Here is a 25,915-nt window from a genome sequence, read left to right on the forward strand (position 1 = left end):
CCTTCTGCCCCAGTTTCTCTCTCTACTCTCACCCCAGTGATGGCTCATTCACCTCTACGTAGATTCTTCCTCTGGAATGCCAGATCGCTCCGTCGGAAAACTTCTGATTTCAAGTAGACAATATTGGACCTCGTTCCTGACGTTATTGGTCTATGTGAGACATGGTTATCTCCACATCTCCATCTATCGCTTAGGGGTTTTACTGTATACCGAGCTGATCGTCAGGGTGTCAGAGGAGGTCTAGCTGTTGCAGTCAGGGAGGATGTGCCTAGCTCGGTTCTGCCATTGACCCGCCCCCCTCGAGGGGTGTTGGTGCCTAGCTCGGTTCTGCCATTGACCCGCCCCCCTCGAGGGGTGTTGGAAGTACAGTAATCACTCCAATATCCGACGTAATAGAGCCATTGGTAGGTCCGGTTATTGGTTTTGTCCGGATATTGGGCCCCAGCATATGGACTTGTACGTATGGACCCTAACTCAGAGAAACACCTATACAACTCCCTCTGGATATGCATAGCACTTATTTAACACCCAAATCACACCAATAAGGCACATAAATGACTGAAATAAATGCAAAAGAAACATAAAATGAGGGTTTAGAAGTATGTTCATACATTAATAAACATTCTGGTACTTATGGACCCTAACCTAGCCTAACTCAGAAAAACACATTCCTACTGCACATGCATGAGGTAAGTATAGTATGGAAAAAAGTACAGTATGAAACATTCTGGTAAGTATAGTATGGAAAAAAGTACACTATGAAACATTCTGGTAAGTATAGTATGGAAAAAAGTACAGTATGAAACATTCTGGCTACTTACAGCAAGTCCCTGGCCACCTCGATGAGTAACCGCCTCCTCTCGGACTCTGACAGTAAGAACGATTTCCTGAAGCACTTGCAGTACACTCTTCCTGAAGTCTTGCACTCAACTTAGTCAATAACACACAGAAGTCCGTTCTCTTCACAGTGTTCACTTTTGTCCAAATAATGCTCCATTGTAACTTAGTGTTGCACATTAACTTTTCCCATTTTTTTCCCAATTTCAAAAGCCAAAACAAAGAAGTCTATTTACGTTAAATTTATTTTCCACTGAGTCTTTTCTCTCAACTCGAAAACCTTAACACAACACACCGTTTTTTTCACTGCACAACACTCAAAATTCCCTTGTGGTCTAGTGGAGAAGTTCTTGCTGTTTATTCACTGTCAGAGTCCGAGAGTATCACTGGCAGGCGACCTAGGGGTGCATCGCTGGGTCGTGGTGATGGCGTACCCACTGCAGAGGACTCTGAGGAAAGCCGCAAACTCACGTCGAACGGTGACTCCACTGTGGCTGATGTGCTGGGCTGTGGCTCGGAGCATGAGGGCCTGTCTTGGGGAGGCAACGGAGTGGAGCCAGGGCTGGGCACAGCGGGAGTCACGGGCCTGAAAAAACTATCAATCATTGACTGACGCAAGGACCGACGATTCTGACGATTGATGATGCGCTGCCTGAAAGCACGCACTTCCTCCACGAGTCCCAAGGGCCCCATCTCCCTGTCGCAGTGCGGGTGTTCCATGTAGTCTAGGACGAACTCTAGATGTTCCCGGAGTGCGCTTAGCTTGGGGATGGCTGGAGTAGTGTCCTGCTGAGAGGAGTCTGCATCATTGTCGCCTTCGTCGTCGGAATCTTCAAGTTCGGTACTGACACCAGCAACCGAAGACGCGATCTCGATATCAGACAACGTCTGATACCCAGGATCGCCCTCATCGTCGTCCAACCACTCACGAACATCGTCCACATCAACATCGTCACCGTGCGTACGTAGCCGTGCATGGAAGTCATCCACGTCAAACCCTAGAAAATCGTACTCCACATCCGTTCCGAGAAGCAGACGAGACCAGCCATTTTCAAGAGTTTTCACTGGGACTTCCTTCCATGCACTAGCCCAGTTGTACAGCGCAGACTTGATGTTGTAGCGGCGAAGGTTTTCCAAAGTCCGCTTGCCTTGTGTGTCCCGTCCCTCCCTGTGCTCGTCTTCGTCCTCGAGAACAACCATCACCTCGTCCAGGAACTTCCGACGGTATAGGCTCTTTGTTGCCATGATCACTCCTTGGTCCATGGGTTGAATGAGAGCAGTCGTATTAGGTGGCAGAAACATGCACCTAATATGGCCATTCTCAGCAACCAAGTCTTTGTCGCACGGGTGGGCAGGTGCATTGTCGAGCAGAAGGAGAGCCTTTACCTGGTCGTGAGGGATTCCCAGTGTCTTTGTCTGGTAATGGATGACCTCCTTGACGAAGTGACGGTGAAACCAGTCTTTGAAAATCACAGCTGTGAACCATGCTTTCAAAGAATGGTACCAGACGACAGGAAGGACATCCATCACCCCACGAAGGCACCGAGGCTGCTTTGCACGGCCAACAACAACGGGCTTAAGCCGGTGCATGCCGTTAGCACTGGCACAACACAAAGCAGATATCCGTTCCTTGGAAAGCTTGCGGCCAGGTACATGCTTCTCCGTCTCCTTGGCTAGAGTGTTCGTTGGCAGCGAGCGATAGAATAGGCCAGTTTCGTCAGCATTGCAGACTTGACCGAGAGTTAGGCCCTCCCTGTCGATCAAGCCTTTCACCTTGTGCCGAAACTCGTCAACTCCATCCTCGTTAGCGTCCAATGCTTCGCCATGTGCTTTACGGTTAGTAAGGCCATGTCGCAACTTGAACGCGAAGAGCCAACCCTCGGATGCCTTGAAATCTAGGACGTCGTGAAGCCTTGCGAACTTCTCAGCAGCAGCCTTCAGCTCCGTTCCACGTACCATCACACCAGCTGCACGTTGCTGTCGATACCAAATCAACGTGGATTGGTCGATTTCTGCAAACTTGGAGGTAAACATAACCTTCTATTCCACTTTGCGTTTCCTTCTCGACGAGAAGTCAGCCGTGTACTGCATGAGTTTGTCTCGGGAACGTGTGATATCGAACAAAGTCGACCGGGCCAGGTTATACTCGCGGAGAATGCGGGAAGAAGACCAACCCGCATCAACTTTCTCCAATATCTCCCTCTTCTTTTCCAGAGTCAACACCACTCTCTTCCTTTTCTCAGGTGGCGGGGCCATCATCACACACACTAAGAGGAGGCCCGAGAGCAGCAGGAGACCCTGCAGCAGGTAGGGCACCACCACAAAAGCGAGCACATGGGCAGCCATTGCGAAGAGCGTAGGTCCAGTCGCGGTGAGAGACAGGCGGGAAGTGCGGAGGATGCAGCGGCGCTCTATCGGACGTCGGAGGAATGACGCACCAAAACAATGCTCTCCTGCGGCGCGTGCAGCAAGTTCAAATTACGGATGGGAAAAAATCTTTTTTTTTTTTTTTGGGAATGTTGGATCCCAGGATGATAAGGTCTGGGTAGTAGGGATGTTCGATTATTGGGCGTCCGGATATTAGAGTGATTACTGTACTTGCAGTCCGTCTGTCCCCTGTGCAGGGATGGATCACTGTGGCGGTTTGCTACAACCCATGCAAGGACATAGGGTTGGAAGAACTCCGGGCCTATCAAGACCAACTCCCTTCACCATGCCTCCTCCTGGGTGATTTTAACGCCAGACACCCCCATTGGGATTCTTTCTTGGCCCGAGGTTCTGGCAATAGGTCAGGAACTTCCCTTTTCCGGTTTCTGCTAGAGAGTGATCGCTTCACCCTGCTCATCCCATTGGGGTTACAGACCCATATTAACCCGCACTCAGGCCTACCTTCCACACGTCATCTATATGTGGGGGATCCTGTTTTTGGAGGCTCAACCATTTGGACTGGCCCATATTTGGAGTCTGACCACCTTCCAGTTATCCTAGATGTCCCCAATCTCTCCCCACCCTGCTCTGCTCCACCTCGTCCACATTGGATTCTCACAAGAGGGTCCTGGTCCTCCTTTATGGCGACCCTTGATAACACAGGGCCTCTGCCTGGAGGACCTTTACATGATCGCGTGATGGGCATTACATCCTCTGTGATCGCAGCAGGTGAGGCGACCTTCCACAGGTCCTCAACACTGCCACGGTTGCTTGGTGGACAGAGGACTGCACCAGGGTTGTCTGGGCTAGGAGGTCTTCCTGGAATGTCTGGCGGAGATGTCCCTGCCCTAGCCTCCGAGACACTTACCGCCGTAGGGATGCTGAATGCAAGCGGACTCTCACCCGAGCTCGCCGTGCTGCCTGGTCTGCTTTCTGCTCAACCCTGTCATTCTCAAGCTCACCATCCCGGACCTGGTCCTTTATTCGGGCAATGAAGGGTCGCCCTACCACCTTTTTGTGTCCTCTGGTAAAGGAGGGTAATCTTCTGGTAGGCTTCCAAGACAAGGCTACCTTACTGGCTGCCTTCTTTGGATCTAGATTTGGTTCCCCAGCTCCACTTCCAGGTCTTCAGCACTTACTCAGGGTCACTCAGGCAGGCATCCCCCCCGCCCCCCCCGAGCAGGCTTAGCCTCTCCTTTTACCCAGGCAGAATTCTCCTCTGCTCTGCAGACATTACTACCAAAGAAGGCATGTGGGCCAGATTTAGTACCTAATGAGTTTTTTATTCATCTCTCTGTCCGCCTTCAAATGTTGGTCTTAGACATCTTTAACAACAGCTGGGCATCAGGGATCTTCCCCTCACACTGGAAAAGCTCCCACCTCCTGCCCTTCCCCAAGTCGGGGAGGGACCCCTCTTCTCCGGCTTTGTACAGACCGATAGCATTGCTCTCCAATATCGGGAAAGTGCTTGAGAGAATGGTGTGCCGTCGGCTCTCCTAGTGACTGGAGCATGACCGCCACCTGTCTGAGGTACAGTGTGGATTCTGCACAGAGAGGGGGACATCTGACATCCTCCTCCAGTTTGACCATCATGTCCACCAGGCGTTCTGTCATAAGCAGATACTCCTGGCTGCCTTCGTGGATCTCCAGGGGGCTTTTGATTCTGCCTTCCATGATGGGATATTGTACAAGTTGTGCCGTCTTGGCATCACAGGCTCTGCACTGGCCTGAGTACAAAGTTTTTTGGAGGGGCGATCCTTTCGTGGTTCCCTTGGGGGTACGTACTCTTCCCCTACCCCAGTCAGGCAGGGAGTGCCACAGGGATCATGCCTCAGTCCCTTACATTTCAATGTACTGATGTATGACCTCCCTCATCCTCCTGGAGTATCCATCTTAGTCTATGCAGACGATGTCTCAATCCTCTGCAGTGCTGCCTTCCTATGGGAGGCCCAGCATCGCCTCCAACAGGCTGTGGATGCCTTTGCCACCTGGGCTGCAGACTGGGGGCTAACAGTCAATGCACCCAATAGTGCTCTTATGTACTTTGGCCAACGGAGGCTCCCCTCCATGCCGATGATTCAGCTTTCTGGAGAACCTCTCACCCTCCGGATCCAGCACAAGTTTCTGAGCCTCCATTTGGACAGTCCCCGTCTCACCTGGGCCCCCCATATTGACCATCTTCAATCGGCATGCCTTAGGACATCATGAAGTGTATCGCAGGAGTTCGCTGGGGTGCTGATCAAAACACTCTTCTCCAACTGTATCTGGCCTTCATCCGCAGTAAGATCACGTACGGCACCACCCTTTACAGATCGGCTGCCTAGACCCACCTAAAGAAGTTGGATGTTGTCCAGAACACGGCACTTCGCATTGCCGTAGGTGTCTTCAAGTCCACCCCAATTATTTCACTTTATGCAGAGTCAGGGGTGATGCCCCTTTCCATCTACCGCATGGAACTGGACTGTCGGCTGCTTCACCGCATTTTGGCCCTTCCCTCCAGCCATCCAGTCTCCTCCCTCTACTGCCTCTCCATAGTCCTTCGTCAGCCCTCAACTTGGCCGCGAGTGAGGTTACTGTACATTATCCTCAGCATCCGAGCCTGCCACACCCTGTCTCTCGATCTGCCCAAGCCTGCCCCAGTAGCCCCTCTCCCCCAGTGCCCCCTTGGAAGGATTTGTCTCCACATGTCTCCCTCTACTTCCCAGTACCGTTCTCGAAGTTGACAGATGCAGTCTTGGCACGGCAGCTCTTTTACAGCATGGACTCCTGTTTATAAGGACTTCCTGAGAATTTACATGGATGGGTCTCACTCCCCTCCATCTTTCTTTGCTCAGCGGCCTATTTTGAAGATCTTTCAATATGCCAAACATGGTCGTTCAGCGGGTAGTATGATGTCCTAACCCCAGAACTCATAGCCATCCTCCAGGCCCTTGAATTTATCCGGACTTTCCTCCAGCCTCAATCAGTAGTTTTATACACTGACTCACAGTCTGCACTTACCCTCCTCCTCTCAGATCATCCAGTGACACATGTCAGGACTGTCCATGCTATCATGGAACACCTCCTTTTCCTTGTTACTCCTCCCTGGCACCTCCGCCTTCAGTGGATTCCCTCGCATGTGGGCATCCGTGGCAATGAAATTGCAGATGCAGTAGCAAAGTGAGCACTGACCTCCAGTACACTGGTCCCTGTGATGCCAGATAGTGCCACATTCCCTAAACTTGCACCAGCGCCTGCATATCGCACTGGAATGCGCTCCTTGCGACCACACTACCTGCCTCTCACTTGGGGCGTTTTCACTCTGACTCCTCTGAACACCCTTGGGCACGCCATCCCTGCAGAGACATTGATGTAGCCATCACCAGGTTATGGTTGGGCCACACAGGCCTTGCAAGCCACCTGTACCGTTTGGGTATGATAGAGCACCCATGATGCCTGTGGTGTCCTCAGGTTGAAGAAACCATAGAACATTTCATGTTATGGTGTCCTAGGTTCCACTCCCTTCACACCCTTTTGCGGGAACGTTTGGCATCTCTGGGAGTTCTCAGTTTGTCTCTCCACACACTCCTGGGAGGTGGTATCGAGGACCCTCGGTTACGAGAACAGGTCGTGAGGTGCACATCTGACTTCATCCGAAAATCTAGACAGCTCTCCCGCATATAATGTGAGGCCCTAAGCAGTTTGCATTGGCAGGGCATTGGGCCATTGTTCTGGCCGTGACCCTTGAACCCACAAGAAGAAGAAGATGTATGTAACACCAAGGATTTTGGGTGTGTTTATGTGGTAGAAGGGTGTTGTTTATGGTGAGGTATGGAATGTGACTATGGTCTGCCATCCAGTTTCTGAGAAGGGTCACTGTAGATTTGGCTGGGGCCATATTGAGTCTGTTTGTAGTGAATCATTCATGTGGTGTGTTGAGGTAAGGTTGAAGGATGTGTGTGGCTGTGTTTGCACTTTGGTGTGTACATGTAAGTGTTATGTTGTCTGCATAGAAAGCTGTGTGCATCTGTGGTGTGTGAAGTGTAGGTATGTCGTGCATGTATAGGTTAAAGAGTGAAGGGGACCAAACAGATTCTTGAGGGATGCTGTTTTTTACATTTCTGATGTTCGATGACTGACCAGCAAATGTTACATGTGCACATCTGCCTGATAAGTAGTTTGCCAGCCATCGTTTGTGCATATTTGTGTTGAATGTTTTGTTCGTGGGATGGCATCTAAAGCATTGCTAATGTCTGTTGTAGCTGGGAGTGTTCTGTGTTGTGACCTAGCTGAATTGATGCCATCAAAAATTCTGTGTGTAAGTTCTGTATGAAGAGTGTTTGTAGAGTGTTGCAGCCTAAAACCATGTTGTGACGGGACAAGGGGGATGTGAGGTGTTACTGACTGTAATACCAGTTGTTCAGTGACTTTGGAGGGGGTGCAGAGGAGTGTGATGGGGTGGTGTAAGGAAGACAATGTGTGGCCTTTGTTGGGTTTGGGGATAATGATGACTGTACCATTCTTCCAGATGTTGGGTATTATGTTGTGTGAGTAGCAGTAATTTGATATGTTGGTGAGTGCTTGTATGCCTAGTGGTCCAAGATGTTTAAGGTGCATGTTGCTTATGTTGCCTGGGCCACAGGCAGATGAGTGCTTAAGGTTGTTAATGATGTGCTTCATCTGGTTGTGAGTGAAAGGTGCAAAGTCTGGGTCTGTGGGGAATTGTCTCTTCCATCGGATGACACGTCGGTCGTCTTGATGGAGGTTTAGGTGACTAATGTGTGAAAAGTGATTGATGATAGTGTTTGCTTGTTATTTGTTTGAGGGTATGGTGTCTGTTGTTGTGATGGCAGTGTGTGATTGTGTAGTGTTACTGTTGGAGAGTGTGATGCTGTTTAATGTTTTGTTGAGTTTGCTGATGTTTGTTTTGTGATCAAGTGTTTGGAGATACTTATTCCAATTTAGTGTTTTCTGCTCTGATATTTTGTTGTTTATTTGAGTGATGAGTGCTTGTATTTGTTGTATGGTGTCTTGTGTTTAGAGTGTTGGGGATTTAGCAGTGTGTTGCATTGACTAATGAGGCCTTCAATTTCTGGTGTGAACTTGGGGTTGTGTCTCTTTCTGTTGCCTCTAGGGATGTGTATATTGTCTGTGTTTTGAATAATTGTATTGAATGTGTGCACAATGGTGTTGATGTTTGTGATGGGTGTTACGTTTAATGTTTCAAGATGTCATTCTGTTTCAGTTGTGAAGGCCTCCCAGTTTGGCATTCTTATAATTAGTGTATGTGTGTCTATGGCCAGCTGTGGTTATTCTGGTTTTGGTAGTGATGATGATTGGAAGGTGATCAGAGCCAAGAGTTTTGACCACTCTCCAGGATGTTGTGGGGGTGTGGTTTGGGGAGCAAAAGGTGATGTCTGGGGATGATGGGAGGAAGAGGTCTTGGTGTGGGATATGGGTATGTTGATGGAGATTCCTTAGGGTGAAAAGATTATCTGTTTGGGATTGTAATACCAGCCCTCTGTGTCATGGTTGTTGACATGCCAGGCCGATGCCTTGGCATCGAAATCACCACCCAATATGATGTTGGGTATGTTAGTGATGTGTATTTGAGGAGAATGATTGTGTGGTATTGTGTGGGATGATTGGGGGGGAATGTATGTATTGGCCATTGTTATGTGTGATTTGTTTAATTGATTTTATTTCTGTTGTGGTGTCGTGGGGGAGAAGTGATTTTGTGTGTGCACTAATATCTGAAAAGTTGATAGATTGCTGTACTAGGGCGATGATTCCACCACAACTGCCATCGTCCCAGTCTTGTCTGATGGTGGTGAAGTTATGAAATGTAGATGTTTTTTGTGTTCTGTTTAGTTTTTTCTTGTAAGATGGCAGTGTGTGTTTTGTTGTTTGATGAATTGTGTGAGTTCTTGTTTTTTGATGTTTATGCCATCTATAAAACCAGTGATAAGAAACAGGGAAGTGAGCATGTAATCACAATACATGAGAGTATTGTGATACCAGTTCAAATGTATGGAAGTGAAGTTTGGACCTTGTTGGAGGGACAGAAGTCAAGAGTGAGAGCAGTGGAAATGAGTTATTTGAGAGGAGCAAGTGAAGACACATGGAGAGAGAGACTGACAAATGAGTAAGTGAAGTAGCATTGTGGTGTGGACGTTGATGTGATAGGAAGCATTAGGAGAAACACACTGAGGTGGTTTGGCCATGTTGAGAGGATGGAGAGTGAGAGACTGATAAGGAGAGTGTATGTGAGTGAGGTGGAGGGGGGGAGAGGGAAGAGGAGGCCAAGGATGAGGTGGAGGAATGGAGTGGAGAGGTATACGAGAGAGGGGGGTGTGGGCTGGGAGCAGAGCAGTGAAATGGTGGGGGACAAGGTGACATGGAAGTGATTTGTTTGTGGCCACCCCTTCTGGGATTAAGGCATCTGGCAATAGATAGACAGATAGTTTTTTTGAAGAATGTTAATGTTGTGTGTACGATGTCAGTTGGGTGCTGGAGCACAGGGGAACATGGGGGTGTGGGTGGGGGAGAAGGGGTAGAAGAAGGTTGCAATAGAGATATGGGTTGGGGTGGTTTAGATTGGGGTGGAATGGGAGGAGTTGGGGGATTGGATAGTGTGGGAAGGATCAGTGGGTTAGGTTAAGGAGGTGTGGAGGGAGTAAGAGAGGGGGCTGGTGGGGGGGTTAGAGGGTGGGAGGACGGAGCATAAGGAGCAGGTCCAGGTGTTTGTGTAATGTTCTCTGGATGCGAGTGTTGTGTAGGTGAAATGGGTCCAGTTCTTGCAGGAACTGCACTGAACTGAACCCTTTGTCTGTAGGCTCAAAGTGATAGGTTTCGAGCATGCTGGACATGTGTATTTGTTGATGGGTCCTGGATTGCTCTCAATGTCACTGGCTAGAAGAAGTCTTCGAGAAATGACCGCCGGAGAGTCATTTTTCAGTGTAGATAAATCTGTGTTGTTGTGTATACTCATTGGTGGTGAGACGTGGCCAAAGAGAGAAGAGACAACAAGCAGATTGGAATAGACAGAAATAAGAAAGTTTAGATGAATGTGTAGAGCATCACTGAATAGCAGAACTGTAGTGCAAGAGAGATTTGGCATAAGAGATCACAGAAAAGTGATGCAAACAACTAAGTTAAGATGGTTTATGCTTACTGACAGGATGTGGGAAGGATGTCAGGTATGATTGTGGAAACTAATTTCCAGATGCAGACTGAGAAAGTGAGGGATAAATTCCTGTGGGGAGACCGCAGGAATAGGGTATGGAGAAGGGAAGTGGCTATAGATTGTGGAACATGGCAAGCTGCCATCATATGATGATACCTACACATTCTAGTATGGTAAAAGATCTCTTGACATAAATGAAAAGTACTGTATGTATTTCAGAAATACAAAAACGGTTGCATGCATTGAGGTCAAACTGAGGTTATATTTACACTTAAATGTAGTTTTCAGTCATAAGGCAAGTGGCATACTTGATATTGCAGCTGACTTATAACATTGTTCTTAAGTTAATCTGTGTATGTTGAACTTAGGATGCCTGTGCAATAGATGATGGAGAGAGATGGCTTCTCTTGGTGACACTGATATCATGGAACAGCAGAGCTGCCTGGTTATATTGTGCAAATGTTCCTCAGTTCCCTCTCTATCTGCCCAAAAGAGGATATTGGACTACAGGAGAAAAGCAGCTTTAGTTTGCAGTTCAGTGGGTTCATGTTCAGTTCAGCAGCAACAACAACAACATGATGCATATAAAACCATTTGAATACTATGGATTTTAGCATCATCGGTCTCTGTATTTCAGTAAATTGGACTTATGATAACATCTACTGCCTTATTACCTATCAGTGGTGAGTATGGGGAAGTTGTTAAGTGATCTTGGTTTTTTAATAAAATAACCCAGAGTTTCCACTATGTTAGTGAGTGAGTGATGGAATTGTCTGTGAGTGTTGTATGTGATAGTGTTAGTTTTAAACATCCTTTTGCATGCATGGTTACTACAGTCATTTGTAAATATTTCCATTCTTAACACAATCATCTCACTTCTTCCTTCATTCTCAAGTTTTGATGATTTTCCCATCCATTCTCCTGCACTTACAGTACATTCTTTCATACATTTGTACATACATCCTTGTTACCATGCAAAAACTGATCTTGAGGTCCTATTCATTGTAACTATATCCTACCCTGTAGAGTGAGCTTGGTCCGGGAGGGGCTAATGCAGTCTGGTGCAGTTATGACGGGACATATAGCAGGTCCCCAGCCACTCTCAGGTCTCAGAATATTGGATGTTGGATGTGGAGGTGGAATACTTTGTGAGGTAAGGTCAATTATTGGTAGTCTAAAGTTCCAATAGCATCTCAGTGGCACCGAGTTTAGTATGATATGCTGTATAGCTTGTGTACAATCATTGGTGAAAAATGTAGAATGTGTAATTCTTTGCTTCTTGTTTTCCTTGGTATTTGTATACCAAATACATTAATCCCCCATTTATCCATCTTACTTCAACCATGGTTCTGTTGCATAATACATTTTGATGGATAATACCATACCCCCCCCCCCCTTGGATAATGCATTTTTCAGATAATACCATACTACCCTTCAACCCCTCTACAGGGGATATAACGTCTATAAAACCATATATAGGTCTCCCTGTCAATATGCAAAACCTATTTCAATACAGGTTTTCTGATGGCTATCTTTATATATTCATTAATTATGATTCTTATGACCACCCCTTAGAGGATTAAGGCATCTGCAGTAGATAGATAGATAGATGATTCTTACACAACCAGCCATTTGGTAAGTTGTTTTGGCAGGGTAGGACAATTGGATATGGTGGTATGGGTGTCTTGGTTAAAGAGAAGTGGGTGGAGTATGTCATGAATGTAATGAGAGTCGGTGAAAAGATAATAGTAGTGAAAATTTTGTTCAGTGGGATAATGTTTGCATTTATATTGGCATATGCTCAACAGGCATGCATGGATAAGGTAGAGAAGGATGGATTCTGGGAAGACCTAATTCGTGTAGTAAGTGGTATGGGGGATGGTGAGAGTGTAGTTTTGGGAGGGGACTTAAATGGTCATATAGGTGAAGCAACTCAAGGATATGAAGGAGTACATAGGAGATGTGCATATGGTACAAGAAATGAGAAGGGGAAAGAATACTCAAGTTTGGGGAGGCAATGAACATGATGGTGTGCAACACACATTTTAGGAAAAGAGAGAGTAGGTTGATTATATATGAGCCTGGGGGAAATAGCAGCCAGATAGACCATTTCCTGATCAGGAGTGCTGGTAGGAGGTTAGTGAGGTATGTTAAGTTATAGGGAGCAAGGAGTGTGTGCAGCAACACAAGTTATTGGTAAGTGACATGATGCTTAAGGAGCAGGTGTTGAAGAAGAGGATCTGTGCACCTTGGAGGAAATATGGAAGTTGAAAAACCAAGCAGTAAGGGATGCCTAGCAAGATGGGTAGGGTGGTGGCTGAACAGGGAAATGTTGACAGAAGTGTTAATGAACAGTACAGAGCCCTCAAGAACGACATCTTGAGAGTTACTGATCCAGAGTGTGGATGGACAAGGGGTCCTTCAAGACATCAAGTTACTTCGTGGTGGGGTGAGGGTGTAGAAACTACAATTAAGGAGAAAAGAAGGATTTTCCAGAAATAGTAAAAGGATGGCAACAAAGAGGAATACTTGGCTGCCAAGCATAGGACTAGAAAAGAGATTGATAGAGCAAAGTCTGAGTCTCAGAGACTTGTACTTGATAACCTAAATAGCGTGGAAAGAAAGAATATGATATACGAGGTGCTACCCAAAAGTTCCAGTAATTTGAACCGAGGGAGCCAACCATTTGCAGTTTTGCCATTTGCTGCTAGGAGGAGTCAGCAGCACCCCTTGTGTGTCAGTGAGGCCCCGGCCGTGTCTGTGAGCGGATGTATTGTTGAGCTGTGCCTACTATTGTAACGTGGTGTGTAGGTGGTTTGGCGGTTTTGCAGTGGTAGACCTCACGGAACAAAGAACCTGCATCAAGTTCTGCTTCAAGATCAACAAGACAGCTGCAGAAACTCACCGGTTGCTTCAGCAAGCCTTTGGTGACAATGCCATGTCCCAAAGCAGAACATTTTTCTGGTACAAGTGGTTCAAGGAAGGATGAACGTCCATTGAAGACGATGACCTTTCTGGATGACTGTCAACAGCAACAACACCAGAAAACGTCGGAAATGTTCGCCAGGCTATCCTTGCAGATCGTAGATGAACTATCCATGATGTTCTTGATATCTTTAGACTGTCATACGGGAGCATGCAACGCATTTTGTCAGACGTGTTGGGCATGAGATGCATCGCTGCAATATTTGTGCCAAGACTGCTGAGTGACAAGCAGAAGGCACATCGCGTTGCAGTTTGCAAGGAGCTCAAAAATCAGGTCAGAGATGACGCCACCTTCATCTCCAAGGTCATAACTAGTGATAAATCATGGGTTTATAGTTATGACCTGGAGACAAAGCAGCAATCATCGCAATGGAAGTCCCCCAATTCACCGAGGCCAAAAAAAGCTTGTCAGGTTCGCAGCAATGTCAAGTTGATGTTGATCGTTTTCTTTGATATCCAAGGGATTGGTCACAAGGAATTCGTCCCACCCAGTCATTTTGTCAGCGGAAAGTTTTACTGTGAAGTTTTGCAGCATCTGCGGGAGAACATCTGCCGCAAACGTCCAGAACAGTGGAAGAACAAGGACTGGGTCCTGCATCATGACAATGCCTCTGCCCACACATCAGTTGTTGTCCGGCTATTCCTGGCTTCCACTAACACGGTAGTCATTCTGCACCCACCCTGTTCGCCTGACCTTGCCCCCTGCGACTTTTTCCAGTTTCTCAAGCTGAAGTTACAACTGAAAGTGCGCCAATTTGACTTGATTGAGGAGATCTAGACAGAATCGCAGGAGGTGCTCAAGACCATCGCGTCGGAAGCCTTCCAGAGATGCATAGACTCTTGAAAAAAAGGTGAGACCACTGTATACATGCCCAAGAGGATTGCTTTGAAGGTGACAGTGAGAACTGGGAGGTGAGGTAACTTATTTTCCTGCAACATTCAAATTACTGGAACTTTTGGGTAGCACCTCGTACATGCCCAAGGGGACTACTTCGTAGGCAACAGTGAGAACTAGGAGGTAAGGTAACTTATTTTCCTACTATATTCAAATTACTGGAACTTTTGGGTAGCACCTCGTATAAGGTGGCAAATTAGATGAAGAGGGAGAATAGGGATATCATAGATGTGCAGTGTGTGAAGAATGATGAAGGAAAGGTAGTGGTGAACAGTGGGGATATAGAAGATGCCTGGAGAGAGCATTACAGCTGGTTGTTGAATGAGGAGTTTGACTTGGAAAAGGAAGGTTTGGAGCCAACAGATCCAGTGTCTGGCCCTTGGCCTTTGATTGAGACTGCTACTGTGAGCAGGACAATAGGCAGGATGCAGATGGAGCAGGCAGCAGATGTGTCTGAGTTGACTGCCCAGATGTTGAAAGCCTCAGGAGATATAGGAGTGGGGTTAGTTACTGACTTGAAAAATATGATTTTATATGAGTGTGGTGTCTCAGATAATTGGCTGAAGAGTGTAATTGTAATTTTGTACAAGGGGAAGGGTAATGCCCTGGAAAGAGGAAATTATAGAGGCATACAGCTTTTGGACAAGATGATGAAGGTAATGGAGAGCGTTCTAGAAGGTATGCTTAGAGTAACAGTGAATATTGGTGAGATTCAGTTTGGGTTTATGCCATGCAAAGGACCACTGATGCCATACTCATTATTCAACAGCTTCAGGAATAATATGCAAGAAAGAAAAGGGAACTGTAATTTGTTTTTCTTGATTTGAGGAAGGCCTTTGACAGAGTCCCTAGAGGGGTGGTGAAGTGGGCAATGAGAAAGCTTGAGATCAAGGAGTGGCTGTTTAGGGTGGTTTTGGCCATGTATGTGGATGCTTACATCCAGATTAGACTGAATGGAGCTTTGACTGATGAGTTTCCCATGAATGTTGGTGTGCATCAGGGATCAGGTTTGAGCCTCTTGTTTATTATGGTAGTAAAGGCCTCTCACGTGACTTCAGAAATGGACTCCCATGGGATATATTGTATGCTGATGATTTGGTGTTGATTGCAGAGAATGATATGGAGGCTGAGGAAAGATTTAGGAGGTGGAAAGATGGTATGGAGCACAAGGGCTTAAGAGTAAATGCAGATAAAACAAAAATGATGGTATCTAGGCTGGTGGCAGTACCATTAAAGAAGAGGGAGAGTTGCCATGTGCGATTTGCCACAAGGACTTGGGAAGTAATTCCATCTTGTGCAGTGTTTGTGATAAGTGGATGCATAAGAGATGTAGCTAGTGTTATTAGAGGTAGATTGCGAGATATGGTGAGTTCATGTCTGCAGTGTTTCAGGGAGAGCATGTGGAGATTGTCAGGAGTGAAAAGATTGAATTTGCTAGTGAGTCTCTTGAGTATGTGGAAGAGTTTTGTTATTTGGGAGACATGTTATGTGCTAGAGGTGGGGCTGGAGCTAGCTCTGTGACTAGAGTGAGGAGTGATTGGAAGAAGTTCAGGGAGCTTTTGCCTCACCTGACATTGAGAGGGCTCTCTCTCTCTGTGCTAAGGGATCTTTGTATGTGACATGTGTTAGGAGTGTAATGCTGTATGGTAGTGAGACCTTGGCAGTAAAGGAAGTGGATATTCACAGGCTCAGACTTACAGAAATGACAATGATTAGGTGGATGTTCAGTTCATCCTTGTGTGTGAGGCCTGGGACGGCTAGGTTTATGATGGAAGAGTTGAGAGGTAGGATGAAACTGGAGTGTATTGGTGTTGTGATGAAAAGAGGTAGATTGAGATGGTTTGGACATGTGAAGAAGATGGGGGACGGTAATTGGGTGCAGAAAGTGAGAAGTGTTAATGTTAGGGGTAGGGTAGGAAGCGGTAGACCGATAAAGGCCAGGGACAAGGTCATTAAGTGACCTCAGGGATAGGGGACTAAATAGGGAAGCTGCCAGAGATCAAGCAGCATGGAGAGCTGCCACAGTGGGACCAAAACTGACACATACAAGCATGTTGGAGCCATCAAAAACAAAATGAAGTGAAACGAAGCCAGTCATTTTATATTAACCTGATTTTAATGGTTAAAAATGTGTTTATACATATTCCACCATAGGCCAGTCTTATCTGCACTGAATGCTTATTCAGGTACAGGCACTAAGAATATTGTTATTTATTAAAAGTAGGAGTGAGATGCATAGATGGAAATGAACAGAGCTGAAAGCATATGACTATAGTTGCGGCATGCGACTTGGAGGTTGTTATTATTGTGCCCTGGCAACGCACCACGCAAAAGTGCGTCTGATTTCATGTATAATATGAGACACGTGATTCATTTATATGTTCGTGTATAATAATATTTGTGTATATTTGTGCATAGTAATATGATTCGTGTATAATATGATACGAAATTGGACACACTTTTTAATGGTAGGTTTCCAGGGTATGATAATGACAGCCTCAGAGTCAGGGCTATAGTTATGTATCTTATAAAAAGACACTGGCACTACATGCACACATATTTTAGTATACATTTTAGTATTTCCTGCAGAAGGAGCTACAGGCATGAAGAATATTCTGGCATTTATTAAAAGTGAGAGTGAGATGCATAGATGGATATGAGTAGTAATCTCTCAATTATTGGAGCCAACCCCCTTTCCAGATATTGCAGAATGTTGGATATTACATAGGTACCTCCAGTCGGCTATCCATGCGGCGTCAAGCAGGAAAATGTGTCTCTGCCCTAAGCTATCCGTCTTGGCCCTCTATCCTAAAAACTTTCCAACAATATTACCCATGAGTAAAAGATTAAAATCAAGCATAAAATGCAATACAGTATTGATACAGTACATATAGTACAGTAATACAGTACATAGGTGGCAGGTGGGGATGGTGGTAGGTGGGGGCACCCATCATCCACTCATTCAATGTAGCGTTGTCTTATGGTCTCTGCACTGAGTGACAAGCCAGATGGTTTCTTGTACCGGGGAAACCATTTTCTACGCTGGGTGGTAACCATATAGTCGGGGTTTTTGGTTAGGTTAAGAGTCCTCCAGATTCCCCCATCTAAAATCGCAAAATAATGACAGATGTTTCGGAGAGCCTTGGAGGGCCCAATACCTGCCCAGGGTCCCAACCAAATGGGCAGATTTGCATGGCCATGTAGAATGTGAGAGGTGTGAATGAGGAGAGCAAGAGGATGGAAGTAGTGAATGTGTTCAAGAGTGCGTGATGGCATTGTGTGTAACAAAGATGAAAGAGTGTGAAGTGGAGGAGCGGGAGAGTGTAGAATATGTAAGGTCTGGCATGAATGGTAGAGGAAGATGCAAGGGAGGAGTTGCTTTGTTGATGAATGAAGTGTGGCATAGTGGAATGAAAGACTACAAATGTGTCAGCTTGAGATGTATGTATGTCAAGCTCAAGTTTGAGAAGTGAAAGTGGCAGTGATTGTAGCGTGTGCGCCACATGATACGGGAGTGAGGCAGAGAAAGACAGGTTTTGGGATGAGCTGGATGAAGTAGTTGGATAAATGCCCAGAGTTACAAGATGTTTGTAATGGGTGACATGAATGGGAAAGTAGACACTGATCTTGTGTATGATATCTATCTACTGCCAGACACCATAGTCCCGCAAGGGGTGGCCATTTGACCTTGAGTTATTTGTTTTACAGGGAGGGGCACTAACCCTCCACCAACCCACTTGTTGACACGTAGGGAGCACGTATGGTTTGGTTATATGGTTACCACCCAGCGTTGTAAATGGTTTCTTGACTTACAGGAAACCATTTGGCTTGTCACTTAATGTCAACCCACCAGTAAAGGAAAGAAAAGCAATAAGAAGTGACGGGAAAGATGGGAGAAATAGCAAGAGAGGAGGGCAGGAACAGAAAAAGAATGATAAAGGCTAAGGGAGAAGTAGGCAGCACTACATCAAGTGAGTGGATAATGGGTAATAATGGAGTGCCAGGAGAGAATGATAATGGGAAGCAACTGAAGGACATGTGGAAGGAAAGGAGGTTTTGCATTTGTAATTCGTATTGTCAGGATACAGTGGGCTCAGTTTTCTGTATGATATAATGGGTAATAATGGAGTGCCAGGAGAGAATGATATTGGGAAGCAACTGAAGGACATGTGCCATGAAAGGAGGTTGTGCACTTGTAATGGACTTTCAGAGTGCTGAGTCATTCCAAACTCGGTCCTACACTAGTCTTTTGCTGGTTGCCATGCTTGTAATAGCCATGGATTATTTGTACTTCAGTGTCTAACTGTGAGATGTAGTAATGGCATATGCCATTGAAATTAATAAATATTACTCAGAAAAATCATAACTGATAAGAATGATCTCCTTTATTTTCATAATTTTATAATCTATGATCATAGACTTCATACCGAAGTGTCAGGCTGTCACAACTACTCCTTGCATAAATTATATTTGATTTGCTGGACATTGTAGCCAACCTCTCATCTATATACTGTATTAAGGCCTGGCTGTTATACATTGTTAACATCATCTTTCATACTGACAGTCCTTGTATTATCTGAAATTTAATATTTTGTAAATTTAAGCATTTAACATATCTCCAAGAGACTCGCGCATGCGCATTAAAGGGACAGTCCTGAATAGGAGAACAGCCCATGCTCAGTGTTTACCAAAGAGCAGTGCTTTTTTTCGTCTGTCCAGTGTTAATGTTTGAGAATGAACTATATTGAATTAAAGGGATTAAGTGCGATAACTCAAATTCATAGGCTGCCGAATCAAATCAGGGACTACTTATCAGCCTTCATTATTATCAGTATCCTATCCTAGTAACGTCAAGATTCAAAACTCGCTCAATGGAGAGAGAGAGAGAGATTTATCCTTTTTCTATCAGTTGATGTACAAAGGAATTAATGGCTTGCACTGGTGTGCCAGAAAAAAAAAAAAAAAAAGGCATAGTTTTGTTACTAATGTTATTACTTTGCCGCTAGTCTACCCTTTGATTTGTATTTATGACGAAATTTCGTTACATGGCCAAGTTGTAATTGTATATTACCTTGCATTTAATAGACATCTCAGCAGAAAGTTACCACCTTAATGTTTATTTAAAATATGACAACTGAAGTCTCCATCATTTAACGTACAAGAAGATATTAATGTGTAATACTGTATAGATAAAGTCGTACCAAGTCTCCAGTGCCATTTAGAATCATGTATGTTCCTTCAGTTTTTGGAAGGGATGGTAAAATAAATCATAAAACATGTACCAGAATGATGATCAGGTAAGCCTCTGAGCCTCTGAACGAGAAAGTGATGTCAGAACCCTAACTTTTTCAGTCCGATGATATACATAATTTTATTCTTGCTGCCAAACGATTTTACCATTTAGAATACTCATACTGAAGGGTTAATGAAGCTGTATCATCATGCAGTTCAGTCTACCCTGAGCTGAACAAAGTCGTTGGAATAAAGAATAAAATGATTTACGTCATCAGAGTGAAGGAAGTAGTTTAATCACCCTCATGTAGCAGCACACGCTGTAGGCTAACTTGTAATTGTCTTCTTGTTTTTTTCCTCGTTGTATAAATCAAGGTACATCGTACGAATCACGCAAATATTGGACTTCAAGACCTTGATTAATCACCACAGTGGTCTAGTAAATGAAGCGTATGCACAACCGCCTTCACTGACAGCGAGTGAAAAGTGAGCTATGTTTTATCCCAGCATGGGGACGGTCACCTATGACTTACGGAAAAGGATGTCAAGTGGTGGTATTTGGTAAATGTTAAATTTCAGAAAACTAGAGCTATGACAAGCTTCAAGAAAGCACTATTCCTACTCAAAAAGGCGATACGAATGTAGATATGAAAGTCAATTGGACTGAATTCATCAGTAACACATCGAAATGACTGTGTCTAAGTGATTGCCAGATGGAAGCCAAGTGTACGCATATGCAAAATGGCCAGTCAAAAGTATTCATTCATGGATGCGATATTTTTTATCAACGAATATTTTAGTGACTTTAATGGCCTATAGTGTTGCTAACTCTTGTAAGTTTATCCAGACATATAGAGTAGTCACAATAGGTTGATGATAGCCAATACCCTCTTCAGGCACAAAATGATCCACAGGTATACATGGCAAGTGATGAGAAGGGTGGGTGGTGAACTGAATGAAAGGAAGGCAATGATTGATTATGTATGTGTGGATGAAAGGATGCAAAAATGTGTAATGGATGCAAGAGCTTATAGAGGTTGGGGGAGTGGACTTTTCAGACCACTACTTGGTGGTGGCCAGAATCAAGATCCAATTAGAATGGAGAAACAGAAGAAGGGAAGGACGGGAAGAAGGAGTATTTGTAAGGAGAGTGAAAAGGTTACAAGAGGATGAGAAAAAGGCAGAGTACAAGAGAGAAGTGGAGGAACGATTGGGCAAATATGAATTGGAGCAGATGGGGGACGTGGAAGGTGTGTGCAGGATATTTACAGAAGTAATATGTGCAGCATGTGATGTGGTGTGTGGGATGAAGAGAAGACGGAGGGGTATGCAAGGAACAGCGTGGTGGAATGAAGAGGTGAGACTGGCTGTGGCATAAAAGAAGAAAGCATACAATAAATGGATGAGAAATAGGGCCGTGGAAGAAGTTGAGAGGCGGAAGAGAGAGTTATATGTAGAAAGAAAGAGAGAGGTGAAAAGATTAGTAAGATAGGGTAAGAAGAGAGCGGATGAGGAATTTGGAAGGAACTTGAGTGTAAAGCGGAGGGACTGTAAGAAAATGTTCTGGAAAGAGGTGAAAAGAGTAAGACAGGATGGAAGTGAAGTTAGCAGGGGAGTGAAAGATAAAAATGGTAGATTACTAGTGGAGAAGAGAGAAAAAGTGAGCAGATGGAGAGAACTCTTTAAGGAATTGTTGAACATAGAGGATGCAAGTAATGCAGGTATAAGTGGCTGGGGAATGGCTGGGAGAAGGAGGGAGGTGAGAAGACAGGAAGAAATCAATAGGATAGAAGTTTTGGAAGCAATGAAGAAAGTTAAATTGGGGAAAGCCCCAGGAATTGGAGTGTGTGGTGAAATGCTGAAGTATGGGGGTATCCCGGCTGGGGCAGGGAACAGTTTAAGGATTTGAAGTTCATTAAATCAGGCTTTACTGATCTACCAGGTGACCCGCCGACATGTCGAAAAAATACCCCGGCTAATACCAATACACCAGTCCTGTATGAGACAGCCCTAGCATGTATTCAATATGGACGGTGGGTGTTAGCGCCGAAGTGGTGACATGTAGATGTGTATGGTATGTAGGAGGACTGCTGGGCCTTGATAGCAGGCTGTGAAGCCTATGCCCAGAGTTGGACACATTAAAAAAAAAAAAAAAAAAAAAAAAAAAAAAATAGTAGTAGAATGGATGTGGAAAATGTGCAGATTGGCCAGGGAGGAAGGTAGAGTCCCGGAGGATTGAAAGTTATGTATAATTATTCCCTTGTACAAAGGAAAAGGGGAAAAAGAAGTATATGGTAATCATAGGGGCATTTGTCTTCTTAGTATAATAGGAAAAGTGTATGGTAGGATACTTATTGACAGAGTTAGAGAAAGAACAGAGGAATTAGTTGGAGAAGAACAGGGAGGCTTTAGGAAGGGAAGAGGTTGTGTAGATCAGATATTCATTCTTAGATCTTTAGTGGAAAAGTTTCTAGAGAAGGGAAAGAAGTTTTATGCGGCTTTCATGGATTTGGAGAAAGCATATGACAGGGTGGATAGACAAGGATTGTGGAAAGTATTAAGAATATATGGAGTAGATGGGAAGTTGTTGAATGCTGTGAAGAGTATGTATGATGGTGCTGAGGCTGCAGTGCATGTGGATGGTGAACTGAGTGAATTTTTCTCTTTGAAGGTTGGGTTGAAACAGGGATGTGTCATGTCTCCATGGTTGTTTAATCTGTATATGGATTGGGTAATAAAGGAGGTACAAGGTAGGACAGTGAATGTTGGAGTGGCCCTAATGAGAGAGACCAGTGTTTGGAAACTCCCTGTACAGTTTGCAGATGATACTGTGTTGTTGAGTCAAGACGAAGGTGAGCTGCAAGGCTTGGTGGATGAGTTTTGGAGAGTGTGTAAGAAACAGAATCTAAAGGTGCATGTAGGGAAGAGTAAAGTGATGGTCTTTGAGAGAGGTGAAGTCAGTGAATGTACAGCGAGGTTGGATGGTGAGGAATTGGAAAATGTGAGAGCGTTTAAGTACTTGGGTAGTGTGATGAGTAAGGATGGAGGTTTGGAGGGTGAAGTGCTTGAAAGGGTACAACAGGGAAGAAAGGTTGCTGGTTCTTTGAAAGCAGTGATAAGAAGCAGGGAAGTGAGCATGGAAGTGAAAAAGTTACTACATGACAGTATTGTGATACCAACTCTAACGTATGGAAGTGAAGCTTGGACGTCAAGAGTGAGAGCAGTGGAAATGAGTTATTTAAGAGGAGCCTGTGGAGTCACATGGAGAGACAGGCTGACAAATGAGGATATAAAGGAGCATTGTGGTGTGGATGTGGATGTGATAGGAAGCGTTAGGAGGAATACACTGAGGTGTTTTGGCCATGTGGAGAGGATGGAGGGTGAAAGACTGATGAAGAGAGTGTATGTGAGTGAGGTGGAAGGGGGAAGAGGGAGGAGGAGGCTGAGGATGAGATGGAGGGATGGGGTGGAGAGGTATATGAGAGAGGGGGACAGGGCAACGTGGAGGCGATTTGTTTGTGACCACCCTGAATGGGATTGAGGTGTCTGGCAATAGATAGATAGATAGACAATAGTTATGTTACTTTTTCCATTCTAGGACCTAGTTTTGGCTCACCAGCTAGGTAGCAGACGATACCTGAAAGTCCCTCATTCTTATAATCAGGATACAGTGGGCTCACACAGTATGCGTGATAACAGTGTGCGAATCGCATATTGCACAAGTGACCAAAATCATAACCTTAAAACTTTGAATGCATGAGTTTAGCCCACAATATGTGAGGCAGAGACAAGGAGTGGTCCAAAACTGCTATTTTCCCAGACTATGCGACCCCCCCCCCCCACACGACGCGCCCATCGTGAGTTTAGTTGTGACGTAAATGCGCAGATCTTGGGCATTCTACTGCACTGCATCCTGGACGCCATGGCCAAGTGTCGGGAACTTGGCATCCCTTTCAAGATGCTATTGTTGCCTGACAGTGCACCAAGCTGCCTGCCCAACCTCGAAGATCTGCACAAGGATTGTCATGTTGTGTTTCTGCTACCTAGGATGATGTTGCTCATGCAGCCACTGGATCAAGAACTGATCACCACTGTGGAACAGTTTTACCACTAACAGGTGTACGACTACGTACGTAGGAAGACCGACACCCAAGTGGAACTTCATGCCCTAGAAGAAAGACATAGACTTAAATATGGACGACACAGCTAACCTGCACCATCTCTGCCGGTAGCTGAACACCCACCTGCCTCAGTCAAGTCTGTTGTGGCATTTTGGTGTTGTTTTTCAGTAAAGGACGCAGTTAACTTCATCCTACAAGCCTGGGACAAGATAACCCCTGCAACGGTGAACCATGCATGGCAACTACTCATGCCTCACTTATGCATGAACCACGGAATGGCCATTCTACCGCTGGTGGAGGCTGAGGCAGCCACACTGACAGCAGCATAAGCTGTGCCAGGTTTAGAGGACATAACGTTGGTGGATATACGAGAGGTGCACATTGCTGCCGAGGAACTGCCTCCCCAGGAAGTGTTGCATCAGATAGACGAGGCTGATGCTGATTCCAAGGCCAGGCAGAGTCAAGTAGAGGAGCCTTGTGTGATGGAGGGTGGCATAGAACTGTCTATGTCAAGGATAAGCAAGATCCTTGCAGCATTGAATATGCCCAAAGAAGAACTGAAGGAACAGGAAGTCTGCCAACAAAGAAAGGAGGAGGTTCTCATTAATATTGAAAAAGCCTTCTGCTCTCACACAGACAGGCACAGGCAAGAAATTAACAGGAGGAAGCAGATGCTCATAACAAGATAAACACGGCAACCTCAAGAAAATGAAAGTGAGGAACCAGGTACTGTACATCATCTGATCCAGTTCCTGTAGAGGAAGAAGAGGATGCAATGTCAGTTGTGTCATCATTGGACTTTGAGGGGTTTTTGGCTGAAGTGATTGAGTTAGAGGCTCGTGGGGAAGGTGCTCAGGGGAAGTCTAGTTATGAGGAGGAAGTGTTGGTGCAGTGGGTGGTGCAGTGGGGACACCCTAAGTGTGTTGCCACACCTTGGAACCCCTGCATTTTAAGTCCATCAGGCCTGTTGTCTACTGTTTTTAGGTGGCTGACCATATTTTTGTTATTTTAGCCATATCTGTAGTATATGCCTTAAAAATTTTCCCTTTATTATATCTCAAAGGTTAAAAAAATACCAAGGTTTGAGGGGGTCCCGCCCATATGTTATTTTTCCTATAAGATTGTGTATTCACAGTACGCAAAGTCACAGTGCACAAAGTCGTGGACCGCCCATCCACTCGTGTACTGTGCAAGCCCACTATACTAAAATATCATAACACACTACATAATAGCTAGTGACATTTATGCTGTTAATATGCAATATAGAGGTTTGAAGAAAGTCATGCCTAAGCCCGAGAGAGCTGGAGGAAACAGCAGTGCAGGGGGGCGGTGGCTCAATCGGTAGAGAGGTGGCCTGCAGTCCTACCAGACCCAGGTTCAAATCCCCACTTGGACAGGGAACAGTTTAACACAAGGCATCCCGTCGATGTATGGGTACGTCGCAACATTTTGTCACAGCTAGTCCCATTGATGTACCAGTACGTCGCGTAATTGCAAGATTCTTAATTTGCACAATTTTCAATTTTTGCGCGTGATTTTTGGTACATATACACGGGACACCTTCCTCTACAAAATGCCAGGCAGGGACAGTGCCTTACCCCGCGTGACCTCCCCCCTCCCCCCGCACGCCATTGTCTTGTATTTCACCTGTTATCAGTGACCTGGCCAATAAAGACATTCAGGGTCAGAGTGATTCCCCAATTGATGACAATGTTGAGGACAAAGTTTACGTAGCATAAGAGGAAGAAACAGTCAGAAATGATGATCAAGTAATGTCACTAAAAAAAGGTCAGGTATGTTGATGTGTTAGGGAGTGAAACAATGCTCGTATTGCCTATATTACTGTGTGAAAACCAATATACTTTCGTACTACATATAAATTCGTACCAAATAAATAAATAAATACCGTTTATGAGTGGTGTGGAATAGTTACCCTCCCATAGAACTCGTTTTCTTTGGAGCCAGCCTGATAGAAAACCCAGTAAGATAAGGAGTACTGCTAGCTCTATTGAGTATTTTAAACCTCAAGTGAGCGATTTCTCTATGAATTTTCGATGTTTCTCATCAAAAGCGGAGGTTTGAGCCCGAAATTTTTTTTTCCAAAATTGGTCGGGATTTGGGGGAGTCAGTGGTGGAAAATCGGTCGGGACGGGGCAGGTTAAGGATTTGAATTTCATAAAAGCAGACTTTACTAATCTACCAGAAGACCCACCAACATGTTGTAAAAATACCCCCGCTAATACCAATACACCA

At 45.1% G+C, this 25,915-nt stretch overlaps 1 protein-coding gene across 2 annotated transcripts in view; it reads left to right on the top strand.

Annotated features, from left to right (window-relative positions):
• Coq3 (ubiquinone biosynthesis protein COQ3, mitochondrial) overlaps positions 1–25,915 on the top strand; it is a 423,669-nt gene that overhangs the window by 176,892 nt on the left and 220,862 nt on the right. For both annotated transcript variants that reach the window (XM_080277702.1, XM_080277701.1), the window contains exon 4: positions 11,456–11,582. In XM_080277702.1, coding sequence (XP_080133828.1) covers positions 11,456–11,582 — 127 coding nt within the window. The remainder of the gene's footprint in view (positions 1–11,455; positions 11,583–25,915) is intronic.

Source organism: Coenobita brevimanus, chromosome 71 (genome assembly GCF_032717465.1).
Source record: "Coenobita brevimanus isolate Jiangsu-jjx chromosome 71, ASM3271746v2, whole genome shotgun sequence".
NCBI lineage: Eukaryota > Metazoa > Arthropoda > Malacostraca > Decapoda > Coenobitidae > Coenobita > Coenobita brevimanus.